The 14530-nt window shown below is 39.4% G+C and overlaps 1 protein-coding gene across 1 annotated transcript in view; it reads left to right on the top strand.

The window, feature by feature from the left end:
• The first annotated feature begins 7652 nt into the window (after positions 1-7652).
• LOC132975407 (E3 ubiquitin-protein ligase NEURL1-like) overlaps positions 7653-14530 on the top strand; it is a 31478-nt gene continuing 24600 nt past the window's right edge. The window contains exons 1-2 of the mRNA XM_061039926.1: positions 7653-7926; positions 13428-13669. Of these exons, the coding sequence (XP_060895909.1) occupies positions 7893-7926; positions 13428-13669 (276 nt within the window). The 5' untranslated portion in view covers positions 7653-7892. The remainder of the gene's footprint in view (positions 7927-13427; positions 13670-14530) is intronic.

Genomic DNA, 14530 nt, shown 5'->3' with positions numbered 1-14530 from the left:
GACTGTAAACAGCTGTACTGCACTACAGTGTGTCTTCGTACAGCTTAGATGTTTTGGGGTTTCAATGCCCAGTATAAAACAGGCACTCTACCATTTAAGTTTTTCTGCCTGAGCGCGTCTCTCTTCTCTCAAGTTAGTTAACTGACAGCTCACTGTAATTACATAAACACTCCACAATAGACAGTGAAAGGAAAAATGGGCTGAGAGACTTCAAGTGACCTTGCTTTGTTATAGCTACCATTTAATCCTCCTCAGCTGGATAAATGCAGGTGTTGTTTGCAAAGAGAAGAAAAAAAAGAATCTCCTGCTTTGAATTAATTTGATTTCCGGTGATGCATCAAATGAACCACAAACGGAGCAGATGGGAACATCTGTAGACTGGATGGTGTTTGATTTCAACCACAGTTTCAGCACTGATCCGAGGAAGGGAGTCACATTTACAGTCTATGGAGTCACTACAGTACACACATCAAACTTATAAAAAATATGTATGAAATGAAGGACTAATTAGTTAACTCTCTATTCTTCACCTTTTTTCTGTTAAGACTTCCGTTACCCTATACGATTTCTCTGTGTTGATATGCATGGATTTCTAGGTCAGCATACATCATGTTCAAAAAGAAAATTAAACCATACAGTTCTTGAATTCTGTCTAATGTGTATGGGAGGCTGTATTGAATTGGACAATGGATGTATGATTAAAAAACACACTAGTATTCAAACTATGAATACAGTGATCATGGTTCTATGTTCGTTTTTTTCTTCTCCGGTCCTTTGGTTTTATCCTCTCTGAAGAAAAGATCAATTGTAATCATCTAGGACCCTTCATGGTAATAAAAATGATAATAGACCTGCATTCAGACGCTGCTTTCACAAGCTCCAATGAATGCTCCATAACGATCACATTTGGTTATTGATAATGCAATATCACACAATGGCTAACATCCACAGCACAATAGAAGCTCAATAATTCTGAAGAATCGCTGTCAGCAGCTGTAAAATACGTGACAACAAACCACAATGATCCGTACCATTAAAAAGAAGTTTTTATGTGTGCATGTACAGTATTTTTTTTTAACATTGTTTTCATTGATTTTAATCTTCACAATCCAGGGACTGAATCGACAGTGTTCAAATATACGACCACATAAATGTCAAATCAGCGCCCCCATCCTCCACCCTCCCCACCTTCAGGCCCATACTTTGATCTCTTCAGCATGAGTGCTCGTTCTTTATAAATAAATAAAAAATACATGAAAAGTAAATGGACAAAAACAGAATAATACCAATAATGCAAATACATAACAGTTGTAAAAAATAACAATAACTGTACAGTGTTTTTATGAACGACACGTCAGAACTGGAGTGGCTGCACTTACGGTTAGCTTGTGTAATTGCCATAGCTAAAGGTAATTCCTTCTTTTGATCTTTTTCCTGTGGTTGAAACATTAATTTTGATGTTTCAACCACAGGAAACAGGATCATTTGTAATTGAGTTCTTTGTAGATAGTGGCCTAATCGCTTACATGTTCTCAGATTCTCCCAGACTCCCCATTGGTCCCACAAAGGCCCAGCCTGAAGGTGTGACAACTGTTACCACTATTTCAGCGGAGGAGGGAATTCTGCAACTTTCTATAGTATCGTAAAATCTGTAGATTTTGAATAATCTGTAGGTTTTGGTATTTAAATTATATCTGTTGGTAGTCACAGTATAAATGTCCAATATCGTTTGACATTAGAACAACAGTGTATGTGGAGAGCTAAATGGACAGAATGCAATCCAATGCAATCATGTAACCCGCCAGGAGCCATCAACGGACTATTTAGCTTTAATAAATGTCAATTAACAGATATCTGCATGCAAGTGCAGTTAGCTAACAATATGCTTGCAGACATCTTCTCTCAACACTAACTTGCTTTTCAAGTTGCTGGTGTGACTGTAAACGAATGAGAGAATGAAGATTTTGCCTGACGTTCTTTGTTGCTGAATGCTGGCTACATTGGAAAAGTTGTCCCAAAACAAGCTAAAAATAGCACACAACATTGTTGATTCACTGGAGGTCCCAAAGGTGGCTACTTACCGAGGCAAGTACAACGCTTTGTAGTTGTATTTTTACCCAAAGCACCACTTGGCAGCCTCTGGATGATGAAACACGGCTTTAGCGGACTAGTTACAATTGACTACATATGTAGTAAAGCACTATGCAAGCTAACACTATAACAATCTGTTCTTGTAGGACAGAAAATGAAAAGGAGACGATCTTAGCCAGACCCCTCTATAGGGTTTTTTGAACCAAGCCTCAAAAGGGTCAAAAGGGACTGTCTGTGTTATGCCTTTTCCTCGTGTGCATGTATGCACACATACAGTATCTAAGTATTACAAACTATCTCTGGTGATCAGAAAGAATAAAATAGAACTGCCACGTTCAAAGTCAACCCCAGGACAGAAATCCAGGATGAAGTCTGTCATTTTCGACTCACACTTAATCAATCAGAAGTCCAGTGAGGTTTTGAGTGATACTAGGCGAGTCAGACTGCCATTCTCCCAAACTACTGATGTTAATGGGGACATCTTTTTAGACACAGAGAAAAAAAATCACAAATGGCCATGACGTTTCCCTGAATACCTCATTATTTCCCACACTAACCGTGTTCTGGTGACAGGGACAGGGCGTGAGTGTGGGTACCTTTGAAGACAAAGCATATTCACAAAAAAAAAAAAAACTGAGATAATGACTGGACCCACAGCGCCATTGTTTGGCTGGAAGCACCTGATTATGGCTCATGACTCATGTTTGAGAAATGCGATGGACATTTTATGCTGATTTGTAAAATGACAGTTTATTTGACTTCAGCAGCCTGGGAGAAGGCTGGGATGGAAATATAGGAGCTAAATCAGTGTGTGTCTAACAACTATTCAAATGACACAAACGTTTCTGATCAGCATGTGGGTGAGAAGATACTGATGAATGTCTTTAAATATGAGGAAAATTGTGGAAAAAGAAGAAAACAAAGACATAATGACTTTTACCGTATATCACTCTAAACACAAATCAGTGCATTATTGTGACAATAATCACAGAGCCACACATTTGCTGCACACTTACATAGATTTAAATACAGCAGAGATAACTTTGACTTAGATGAAAGCATATCCAAATATTACTGTTCCTCCTACTATACAAGTGATATTAGATATTAGATTAGAGATTTTCTTTTGTCAGTACAATGACCGAAGTGGACGTTATTTTTTTAACATGCAGGTACTCACAGAGCAGCGAAAACAAGGGCAGGTTCTCTCATTAACAGTCACCAGTCAAGAATGTATTTATTTAAAAAAACAATAATACAATTTCCACTATCCAGTCATATAAAGTGCAACAATAAAAAAGTGTTTTTCAAAAATGACAGCCTCACTGGTGTTAACAATCAAATGAATTCAACTGTAAATATTTTGACAGGACAAACCTAGATTACCCTGTGGTCCTGCCTCTCAGGGAAACCTTCATGGAAAACATTTGCCCTGAGTCAGCAGGCAACTTGTGGTGTTGGGTGCGTTTCTACATCTTGATCACATGTCAGCAGCAGTTACTCTCAGAGAATATCAGAAACTCTGCAGTGACCTGCTGGCTGCACAGTAAAAGTCAAGAAAAAAAAGGATACTTAAAGCTGCGTTCTGGCTGACGTGAGCTTAGTTATTGAATGATTGAAGAGATGCAACGAGACGTTCACTTCCCTGGGAGTTAATATACAGTCCCTCAGGTCTTTAAACACACCATAATCTCAGAGATGATCCTTCAATTCCACAGGCTCCGGATCAAAGCACACCACTGAATTGCCAGCCTAAATAAAATTCAAACCAAGCTCATAAAGCTGTTATGTTCTTTTTTTTTTTTTTTAATATCAACAACCGGGAAACTGTCTATCAAAGTTAGAGAGTCGAGAAATAACTGGGATAATGAAGCAGAAATGTTTCACATACCGTTTTTGCTTTGTATAACAATTGAGTATGTGTTTGTTTGTCTGCATATTTTGGCACGTCATGCAGATAAACTGAGAGCCCCCTATAAACTGTTGTCAAAATTCCTTCGGCGAACTCTTTGCCAATAAATAAACAGTTTTCTGGTCATTTTAGATGACTGTTATAAGTCCCATCTTTGCCTGAGGACAACCTCATGATCAATGAACTCTTCCCCATTATCCTTAATTATGTCACTGTCACTATTTCATATACTTGACAACTTGATTTCACCTCTGATACGCGCCTGCTGCGGGGGGGTTCTTTTCTGCTGATCCCCCCTGTAGAGGATCATATGATGCTCTTGTGTTACTTTGTAATTTTTTGCATGTGGCCACAGGGCGAGGGTCCAAACTCCGAGCTGAATGGTGTTTTTGTTCAATGAGGATCATCCCCGAAGAGAGCAAGCATGCATATGGCTGTCTCGAACTAGATTGTCAAGATGTCTGAGGAGGCCCAACGCCAGCACAGCCCACCAGGCCGCTGCTGCCTGCCAGGAGCCCAAATAATCTACTGTGGGAGGAGGAGGTGTCGGTCTGTTGTGTCAGGTAAAAAGTGTTCATCTAATTAAGAGGGAGAGGCTAAAGGCTATCACTGAAAACTACGTTACACTGACAATCATTTAAAAGTGATGAGATTGTAAGAGCGTTTGGATTTAAACAAATTGAGCCATTTTGGAAAAGCTCCATTTGGATTACTGAATAGTCGCCCCAATGCAAAGACTCGGCTGCCTCTGATCCCAGAGCCTCTGTTTAAAGTGACTGTTAGCATTCTAAATGTTCAAGAGTAATCAAATTACTACAGGGAGAAGCAAAAAAAAGTGACAAATTCATGGCCACAGTAATACTCAGTGCAACTACAAAGCTATGTCAGAGGACTACAAAGACACTAAAGAAACACAGGGTGATGCAAAACTACAAAAACTCTGAAATGACTACAAAGAAATGAGTCGCCTACAAATTTATTAGATGAGTTGTAAAACAACTTCAAAGACATTGACAAAGGCAACATTTACAATAAGAAAACATGCAAAGACAAAAGAAAGGATGTTACTAAATAACTTTTGAAACAAGAAACTGCAGTGAAGAGGAACAAACATGAAGAAGTTGCGAAAACAAAGGCCGACAACACAGCCGAAAAAAATGAGTGAAGACAATGAGTTGTCAAACAACTGAAGAGATGATCCAAGACCGTAAGGAGACACAAAGCAAATGAAGTTTCAAAACAAAGAAATGCAGACCTGCATCAAAAAGAAAAAAAAACACAAGGAGTTGCAAAACGACCACAAATACTGTACATGCAACGTGACCAGAAAAACAAACACAATGAGCTGCTTAACAATCACAGAGACACCAAACTATCTCAATCAATGCTACTACCTTAGTGTTGGTGTCTTGTGTTGGACCCATGTGTTGGAACATTAAGTGATAGAACATTTGAACTGAGTAGTGTCTATCAAAAGAATGTTGAGTGTGGAGAGCTGGTAGTCTTGTATGCGGAGGCTGTGGTCCCCCAAGCGGACGGCCATGGGTTTAAATCCGACCTGTGACTCCTTTACCGTATGTCACTCCCCACTCTCTCTCTCTCTCTCTCTCTCCCTGATATCTGACTCTATCCACTGTCCTGTCTCTAAAATAAAGGCATAAAGGCCCAAAAGTTAACCTTTAAAAAAAAAAGAAAAAAAGAACGTTGATTGGTTTGTTTCTGTCATGTAGAATTATAAGGGTGCATTTAAGCTAAATTTAGACCACAAAATGTGCCTATCCTTGTTTTTTGAGTAATGTTTTCGACCACTGGATGTTTGGCAACCTTTCTCGGTGCTTGATTGAAGGCATGCTGCTTAGATATTACTGTAGGACACAAGGCATCATGTTTTATCATTTCAGAGGGAACAACACTTCTCCTTGTATTACAGAACATCCAGTCATCGTTTGACAGCCCCAGCGATCAGGTGGCATGTCAAACTCCATTAATCGTGACTGCAATAGCTACAGGGTCCATGCCATAAATATCTAAGTGTTCTCTTCACACGTTTTGCTTTGAATTTTTTTATTCATCTCAATTCTCTGTGACTAATAAAATCAGTTTGACCGCCCTTCCTTGAAAATCACCATGCAAAACGTTGCATGAAAAACTCCCCAGTGCTATGGCTTTACCCTCATTCAGCAAATTGCTTACAGACAGTCGAGTTAACCGCAATCAGTTTGTGTAAACAGCATGAGAATATAGCTCATGCTACAGAGCCAATACAGTGTCTCACAGGCCTGGCTGCCGACACCAGTTATGTAAACGCTCGGGCGACAAGGCAGGTCCTGAGAGTTCCCCGCTAGACACCAAGGTCATCATGCCAACTAAAACTCTGACGCCAAACACTTCAGGAAAGCCCTAAAGGTTGTTCCTTTACTAAAAACCATTTCTTTGAGGAGAAAATCTTCCCAAAATTATAATGTAAGTAGACGTACTGCCCAGTTTTCGACTCAGGCCCGGTGACTGAGCTCCAGTATCATGTTGAGCCTGACGCCAGCGGTGTCTCCGCCTGGTCATCGTGGCAACCCCACCACCAAAACAAGAAGTCATAATGCATCAGCATCACTGCATCTTAAATATACTTCTATCTTGAGTAAAAAATACTGCTTTTAGATTAACATAAACCCTCAGTCTTCAGAAGAAACACCCTGTAGAGTTTAATCTCTGCTTTTTTTGTTCTTCATTTCCTCCAGATGGGTCCTTGAAGTGGTTTTTCAGCAGGTTAGTGCCAAAACAACTAGAAATGTAAGATCATGTTGTTGGAATATTCTCAACCCTATGCACTTTTTATTTTTCCTATTTCAAGGGATACTAGAAATGTTTCAACTTCTCTACGTGAATATAAATGCAGCAGCAAACTGCAGACAGTGTTTTGAAGGTGAAAGAGCAGCTCATGGAGGGTAAGGAGGAGCCAACAACCGCAACAAATTAATGAGAAAATACCCAGAAAATCACTCATCATCATCACTTTCTGAAGACATGAAAAGTATTCAAACTGTTTCTTTGTGAAAATGAGCTGTTTTCCTGTATTTGAAATGAAAATATCTTTGGTTTTCATCAGGAATATTTATCTCCCTGTACTTTTATTTATATTTTCAAAAGTTATGAAGACTTGAACCTCACATGATGTTTAAGGGGGGTGGGAGGGTAGGAAACAGGTTAGTCTTCTCACCAGATGGGGAGATAAAAAAAAACTACCAAAACCTGTTTTTTAAGAACTGCATGTTGGGCATATTCTGCGCTATTACGGGAAAGTAAGTGGAAGAAATGATCGATGACGTAGAGCTTCATAAAAGGTAGAAAAATATCAATTCGCGTGTTTTAGTTGAAGAGTAACTAAACCCTAAAAAGTTGATACATTGACATTCTAAATGCATTTTTTGAAATTCCAGGGTAGAGCAGTTCATCTGAAAATATGGGGTTTAGTTACCCTTTAAATAAGTCCCTGTGATGCATTATATCACAGAAGAGGTATAAGGCTCATCGACTTGTCTGTGGGAATACAGTGAGTGATTTATTGAGACTCCTGAGGTCCTGTCTATGGTAGCTACAGCGTTAATAGTCCCGGATAGCTCCACCTCCACCACCACCTTTTATGCTAATTTCAGCGTGATCGGTCCACGGACAGGAGGGAGCAGCTTGAGCTCTGTGTTTGTGAGCTGCAGCCTGCACGACTGCAGCTTAATGTGGATGAGACACACAACCTGTCTGCTTTGGATTTTGATTTCTGTGAACGTGTCGGTATAATGCCGCTGCTGCTGCTGCTGCTGAGGACGCGCAGCTGAAACGTGAATCTCGCGGATCCAGCCGGTGTGAGAGGAGAGGTGAACGCACCTTGCATCCAGCCATGGGGGGTCAGATCACCAGGAACACCCTCTACGGTAAGGGCATCAGCACATCACGGGGCAGGATTGTTTATTATAATATATATATATTTAAAATTATATAACCGAGTTAATGAGCTTGCAGCTTTAAGTCTGTGTGCATTGAAATATAGGCGTCCTGTATGGCAGCCTGAAAATAAATAAGAAGTGAGCTGCTTTAGCCAAGTTTTTTAAATCCCTTTCTATAGCCTAAGTCACGAAATAAAATTATAAAAATGATGTGTGTTTACCAATACAATTGCATCATGTCTTCAAATAATAGCCATATCACCCTGCTTATTAAAAGTTAGAAATTATCTATACCAAACAGGACACACTGGGCCAAGTTGGTTCATAACTTCTCCCACCTTTGGCAAATACTGTCACAACTTTATCGTCTATGTCTATTTCATTACACGTGTCCAACAACTGATCACACACGTCTCAAACGGCCTTATAGCCCACACAGGTGCACTGTAGGCGATCTTATGGATGAGTTTATAAAAGTTAAAATTATGACTGAATGTTTCTTTCAAAAGCCTGGCACCAAATTTAGAATTTAGATGTTTATTTTTCAGTGCTTTTACTTTACAGTGATGCATACAAGACATGAGTAGTACCAGGTATGAATTGTATTGTAGTTTAAATTTACATAACTGTTTGACTCTCGCAGCTGTTTATTCAGACTTCTCATTATAAACGTTTTACAATAAAATAACTTAAAGGTTCCATACAAAAACATGAACTTTGTGCAATTTAATCAGAATTGAACCAATTAGTCAATTCATTGCTTCAAGATGCTACAAAATGATTGTTGGAAAATTCTCCAGGTGATATTTTGATAATCAGCAAAATTACTTTAGTACAATAATGCAAAATGCTTTCTGGTTCCTAAAGACAAGTGATGATATTCTGCTTTCTTGTTGGTTATATGACTTTAAAAGGAACAGTGTGGGACTCATGGTTGAACAAAAAGCATTGTAAAGTATCCAGCTTTGGCTCTTTCGTTGGGCTGGGCAACCGTCACCACCTTCTGACATTACTTATAGAAAGGGAATGGTTGATAGTTTGGGCCCCTTTTACATATTTTTCATTTAATTCTACTGAATGTTTTGTTCATTTGATGACATTGGCCTCAGTGACATTACAAGTCAGTAGCCTGTGTGTGTCCACTGGTGTCTTTGAGTCCCTATTACTTGAGATGATTTCGATTAGATTGTGTGGCATTGGATGACCATCTCAATTCTCTGATGGACACTGCATGGCAAATCTTAATATTTCTTAATTTTGTTTTAGTTCCACTGTTTGAGGACACTGGTGGGAATAAATATGTGGGTGCAGGCAGGGTGCTGCTGAAAGTCTTGGATCTCAGCCAGGACCCTGAAAATGTCATTTTGCCACGACCCCTTCACATGTTCTGGACTCCTTCAGCTCTAAACCTCTTCTTCTTTGCCAACCTTACATGGTTGTATGACACGTTTATGGATTACGCAATTATGTGTGGTTAAGCACGTTAAGGACGTTATTTCAGACTTCTACATGGTAATTGCATGACCAGGCTGATTACTAGAGAACAACAGGTACCAACAAAGTGCTATGTTTGTAGAACAGAGAAGAGAAGCCATACATAAGTGGTTTTCATTGATGTTAATACTTAAGTTTGATTGCAGCACTTATCTGAAAATGCTGAACAACAGTTCGACAGTGGCATTAGTCACACCAATGTGCACTAATTGTCTAATTCTCAAGCACTTGTTTCCTTTTCCAAAACTTTTTTTTTTTGTTCTTGGCTTGTTACTTATGAATACTTAAAATATTTTCACAACAAGCAGCACTTGTGATTCATTACTTTTCGCTGCACTAACTGCAAATGGACATTTTCATAATTTAGTAGTTAAATAAATGAAAATATGAGCAGCTATTCTGACGGTGAATCAATGCTTTATTTTCTGGAGAAGTGCCCAGATATTTTGATTTTAGCTCCTTAAAAAATGTGTTGTTGTTTTTTCTCGAGTGCTTAAAGATGAGTAAGTTGTACATTTTGAAGCTGAAGTTGAAAACAAGACATGTGGAACTTAGGGAAACTATTGCAGACATATTAAACTATTTTGAAGACAAAGGGATAGTTGAATTTACATAGCAATCTACAGATCATATACATGGATGGTTGGTCAGAGAGGGTTATCTCTCAGGTGAAAACTTTTCCTTTAGACCTTGAACATTGTCCATTCTTGTGATTGGGTTCTCTTATTTATGAAGCCCAATACTGATGGTGGAGCTAACAGCTAACCCACTGGAGAAACTAGGAGGCCTTGCAGTAGCTAGTAAAAAGCTTCTATCATGTGTAAATCTCATGAGTCATAACCAATCATCAAATTCAAACAAACAGCAGTGTAAAAGCAGGACTTATACACAGCGATACTGAAAGGACATGTTAAAGTGTTCTAAGTTTCTTTTGTTGACCTCTCATTGAAACCACACAAGCACTCTTCTTGCAGCAGATAAAACACATCAGGTCCTTTTGGCCCTTTAGAATGTGGCTTGTTTGAGGGCTTGTCCTGTGAAAGATGGCCATGAAGGCTCGATACCGATGTCACTCCACATTCAACAAAAAGTAGCGCAACAGGCCAGGTAACAATAGCCAGGAAGGCTGTTTGTCTCTGCAATGTGTCATTTCTTGGAAATGAAAGTCAAGGCAGTCTCATGGTGTACTGTGGTGCAAACTTACTGAGAAGTGTTTTATTGGTTATGACACACAATAAAACACAGATGCCTTCACATGACATACCAAAGCTAATGAGACTTTCAAGAAAAAGAATATTTGGTAGTTTTTGTGATTCTCTGTAACTATTGGCATCAGTAATGCACAACATGCATACAGAAAAGGCCTTTGTTATGTTTTTTTTCCAGGCAGAGTTTTAAAGTGACAGGACTGTTATCTGGTTAAATTAGGGTATGAGATTTCGTTTGTATAAGATACTAAACCTAAATGTACAGTCCGAGAAATCAGCAAAAAAGACCAACTATTTTGTCCACAGGGGGCGCCAAAATCAACGCAAAATGACAGTTCCCTCAACGTTGCTTTAAGTTTCTCATCGTACATTTATCCTGGCATATTTTGGTCATGCATACAGGGGTATAGTCCCTGTTTACTCTGCCATCTCCAGTGGGTTTCATGAGTTTTAAACACACTTTAACAGCCACTGTATCATCAGCAATGTTGGCTCTAACTAGCCCTATTTGCACGTTCTCAGGTGTGCTACTTTTATATATCATTTTATGTAAGCATTTGAGTTAATACATGGTTTATACATTAATTTGTCCGTATTCTGTGATTATTGTAAACCCACTCCAAGATACCTGTGCATGGAGATAAAGGGGCTCCTGAAATTACATTTAGAGAGTAAGAATCATATATGAAAAACAAAATTACATTCTTTGATGGTTAATTGTTGCCACGGGTGTCTGTGAGGTGTTGCTTCTGTTTTCATGTTGTAAAGGAAATAGTCTATTCCGTCTCATGCCTGGTTTTGATGGAGTACAATACAGCCCTGTTTTGCTTTCCTGAAGACATCACGTCTGACATGACATCATGTTTGCAATATGGTCGAAGGATTTGTTATGACTTCATTTAAGTCCACTGTTGTACAAAGAACACAATTCGACATTGTTCTGCAGGGACAAGAGCATGCGAAGAGCTTAACAAATACACTGTACTGAGCCCAGAGCCCTTGGCAGAGCTTCTCCGATTGTGAACTGAAGGGAAAGACTTGTTCTGCTTTCTACACATTTTGAGTTTCAACATCCAGGGAAGGAAATCGTGTCTTGAAAACCTCCATCTCTGCCCTGAAATCTGAACAATGGTGGCCATGGTGTCAGAAGTAACATGATAAGTCATTGTCCGTCCAAATTGATTTGTCTCTAGCGTTCATTATAAACCTCTTCAACCCTCCAAGGTCACTCAGAGGGAAGCAAAAATAATCATCTTAAGTAATGGCTTTAACGTCAATACCTCTCTCAAAGACAAACACGAGCAGCTCTGACACATTCATGCAGTTTGAGGTGTGAAAAAACAAGCAGTTCTCAAGGACAAGGAAGTGTTAATTAGGCCAAAATTATTTATTTTTGCTTCCGGCCTTGGCACAGTCGCCGGATTTGATTTTACTTTAAGGCCTTTGAATGTCATTTTAGAGAGGACTTATGTAGTTTAGTACTTGATCAGATCATAGGTTTACATTTTATCATTCACTCTGCTAAACAACGTTCTTAAATTTGAAGACAAAACAATGATGTGTGCGCATGAGAAAATGTCCTCTCCACGCCAGCACGGTGACCTTGGTGTGGGAGAGTAATGTGGAAACACAAACGTGGACGGTTCGTCCTAATGAAAGGGAGTCAGTGTGAAATGATGTCAAGGCAAATGTTTATCAGTCCAAAACCCAAAAAGACAGATGTGGTGTGAAAAAAAGAAATGATGTTCCAGCCCTCTGATAAGTTACTGTAAGTGGGAGCAGTAATGATTCATGCATGTTCACATGGGAAATAAATTAAAAACCCTCCTGCGTATTGTGAGTCAGATGTTCTCCTTTGGGTCTGCTCTTATAATGCCGCTTACGCTGACTGGCTTAGCTTGATTCACGTCTCTAAATCTCATAAAGAAGCCGTGATTATTTTCGCTTTAACCTTTCTGTTTCATTCTGACAAGGCATGTAGCGTCTTCTTGACTTGGAAGTGATTGAAGTGCATCTTTGAGAACATGAGCTACAACTGGGAATAACATGTTACAGCCATGCCTTGCTATAATAAGAGTAGCTTTAAATATACTGTATCAGCCAGCTGAATGTATAGGTAAGAGGATCTTCTGTAAGATTTCAAAGCTTGCTTTCTGCTGTGCTAGTGTTCCTGTTAAATCACCTAATGTATTAGCTAAACATGTTTGTGTTCTTTATTCTTCTGCTCCATTTTATTCTTTCTACATAGTATGATTAAAAAAAACTGTATTGCAGTTTGGTGAGGGAAGAAAACAGAACAGAAAAAAAGACAGGGATTGATCTTTTTTTGAGATGAGAGCATTTTATATGAACTTCTAACAGCTGCATTATTCTCCATAATTACGTAACAAGGAAGCAGTTTTGTCCTTGTCCAGCATGGTTTTTCAGTCCAAGGACATTTGCGCATTTAATGTACTTTGCACATTGTTCTTTCTTCTCCACAGCAGGTTTGTGGTTGCACTGTGCTACCTCGGGGAGCTGGAAACACGACCCAAGGATTAGATTATTTCAATGCATTTTTACTTAATCGGATGTTACAGGAGCCGACAGTAGGTCGAAACCTGGAGTTCACCTCACAATTTAAGTAGATTATTCAAAGTGAATCCTGCAGTGCTACAGACTAGCTGATCTAATATTCTAATCTAATCTAAGATTTTTGTTTCTTTTTTTGTGTAAATCCTCAGTGATGTGTTTTCTAATCCCCACCTGTGGTTCAAGGTAAGCAGCCTCTTTTTCTTTTCCACATAGATTCTCTGAACGGCCCTTTTCCCATCACGTCCCACCGATGTCACCACAAACCAAAGCGCTGCCTTCCCATCCAGCGATGCAGGAGTTTGTCCGCCTTCCCTCTGCTCTTCCACCCCAGTACCAAAGGCTCACAGATCGTCATGGACATGTCTCAGAGGACCGTCAAGAGACAGGCCAGCTTCTGCAACGCTATCACCTTCAGCAACAGGCCTATCGCTGTGTACGAGCAGGTTCGCTTAAAGGTAAAGTCAGGCATGTTCCAGTAGATCGCATTCTGATTGTGTTTTGGATGTGTTTTCTGTAAACAGGGGAAAAATAAAAATGAAAAGAATTGGAAGTCGATTTAAAATCCCAGCATGCTACACACTGGTTCAAAAAATTGACCCACTTTGAGTCAATACAGCACTGATGCGATACTGATTTCTCTCTCTGTGTGTGTTTTATTTTTCTTCACCCTCCCTTCGTCTGTCTCCCTCTTCATCCCCCGTCTTTGCTCTCCTGGTTTGATTTTCTCTCTCTTCTCTCTGTGCTCTTGTGTGGGCCAAAGCGGCAGCAGCTTCGAACAAGTTTCCACTTCACCTATCAAGCCATCTATGTCCTGATAGTGAGAGAGCAGGGCAAGCATTGCCATGTGAGGAGTACTGTTATCTGGCATGGTTAAAAGCAGAGTAAATACAGGTTCAAAATAAGACAAAAATTGTTTGCAGGTGATTAAAATACCAAGGTTAATAGTCTTGTTTGCTTGAAAACAGATACATAGCCATGCTGCCAGATTGGCAACTAGGGATGACATTGTTGGTCTGAATGCCAACAACGGGACAAAATGCAATGAAATCTGTTTCAGACATTGCAGTCCCCTGAGGATAAATTCTAATGACTGTAGTTATCCTTAGAATTTTCATCTTGTGCTTGTAGTATTTGCAGATAGTTTTTTGGGTTTCCGATGACCTGAAAATACTTACGTTATATAATATTTCCGTCAGCATGGCTAAATGGTGGGTTAAATGTTAGCATGCTAACATTAGGGATACAATCTCTTACTCGAGATATTCTTGTGGATTTGATGGACTCCCCAGAGTGAAGGTTAATAAAGTGTCGTAAAG

This window comes from Labrus mixtus, chromosome 6 (genome assembly GCF_963584025.1).
Source record: "Labrus mixtus chromosome 6, fLabMix1.1, whole genome shotgun sequence".
Classification (NCBI taxonomy): Eukaryota; Metazoa; Chordata; class Actinopteri; order Labriformes; family Labridae; genus Labrus; species Labrus mixtus.
The sequence above is the reverse complement of the archived record's forward strand: the minus strand, read 5'-3'. Positions and strand labels throughout refer to the sequence as shown.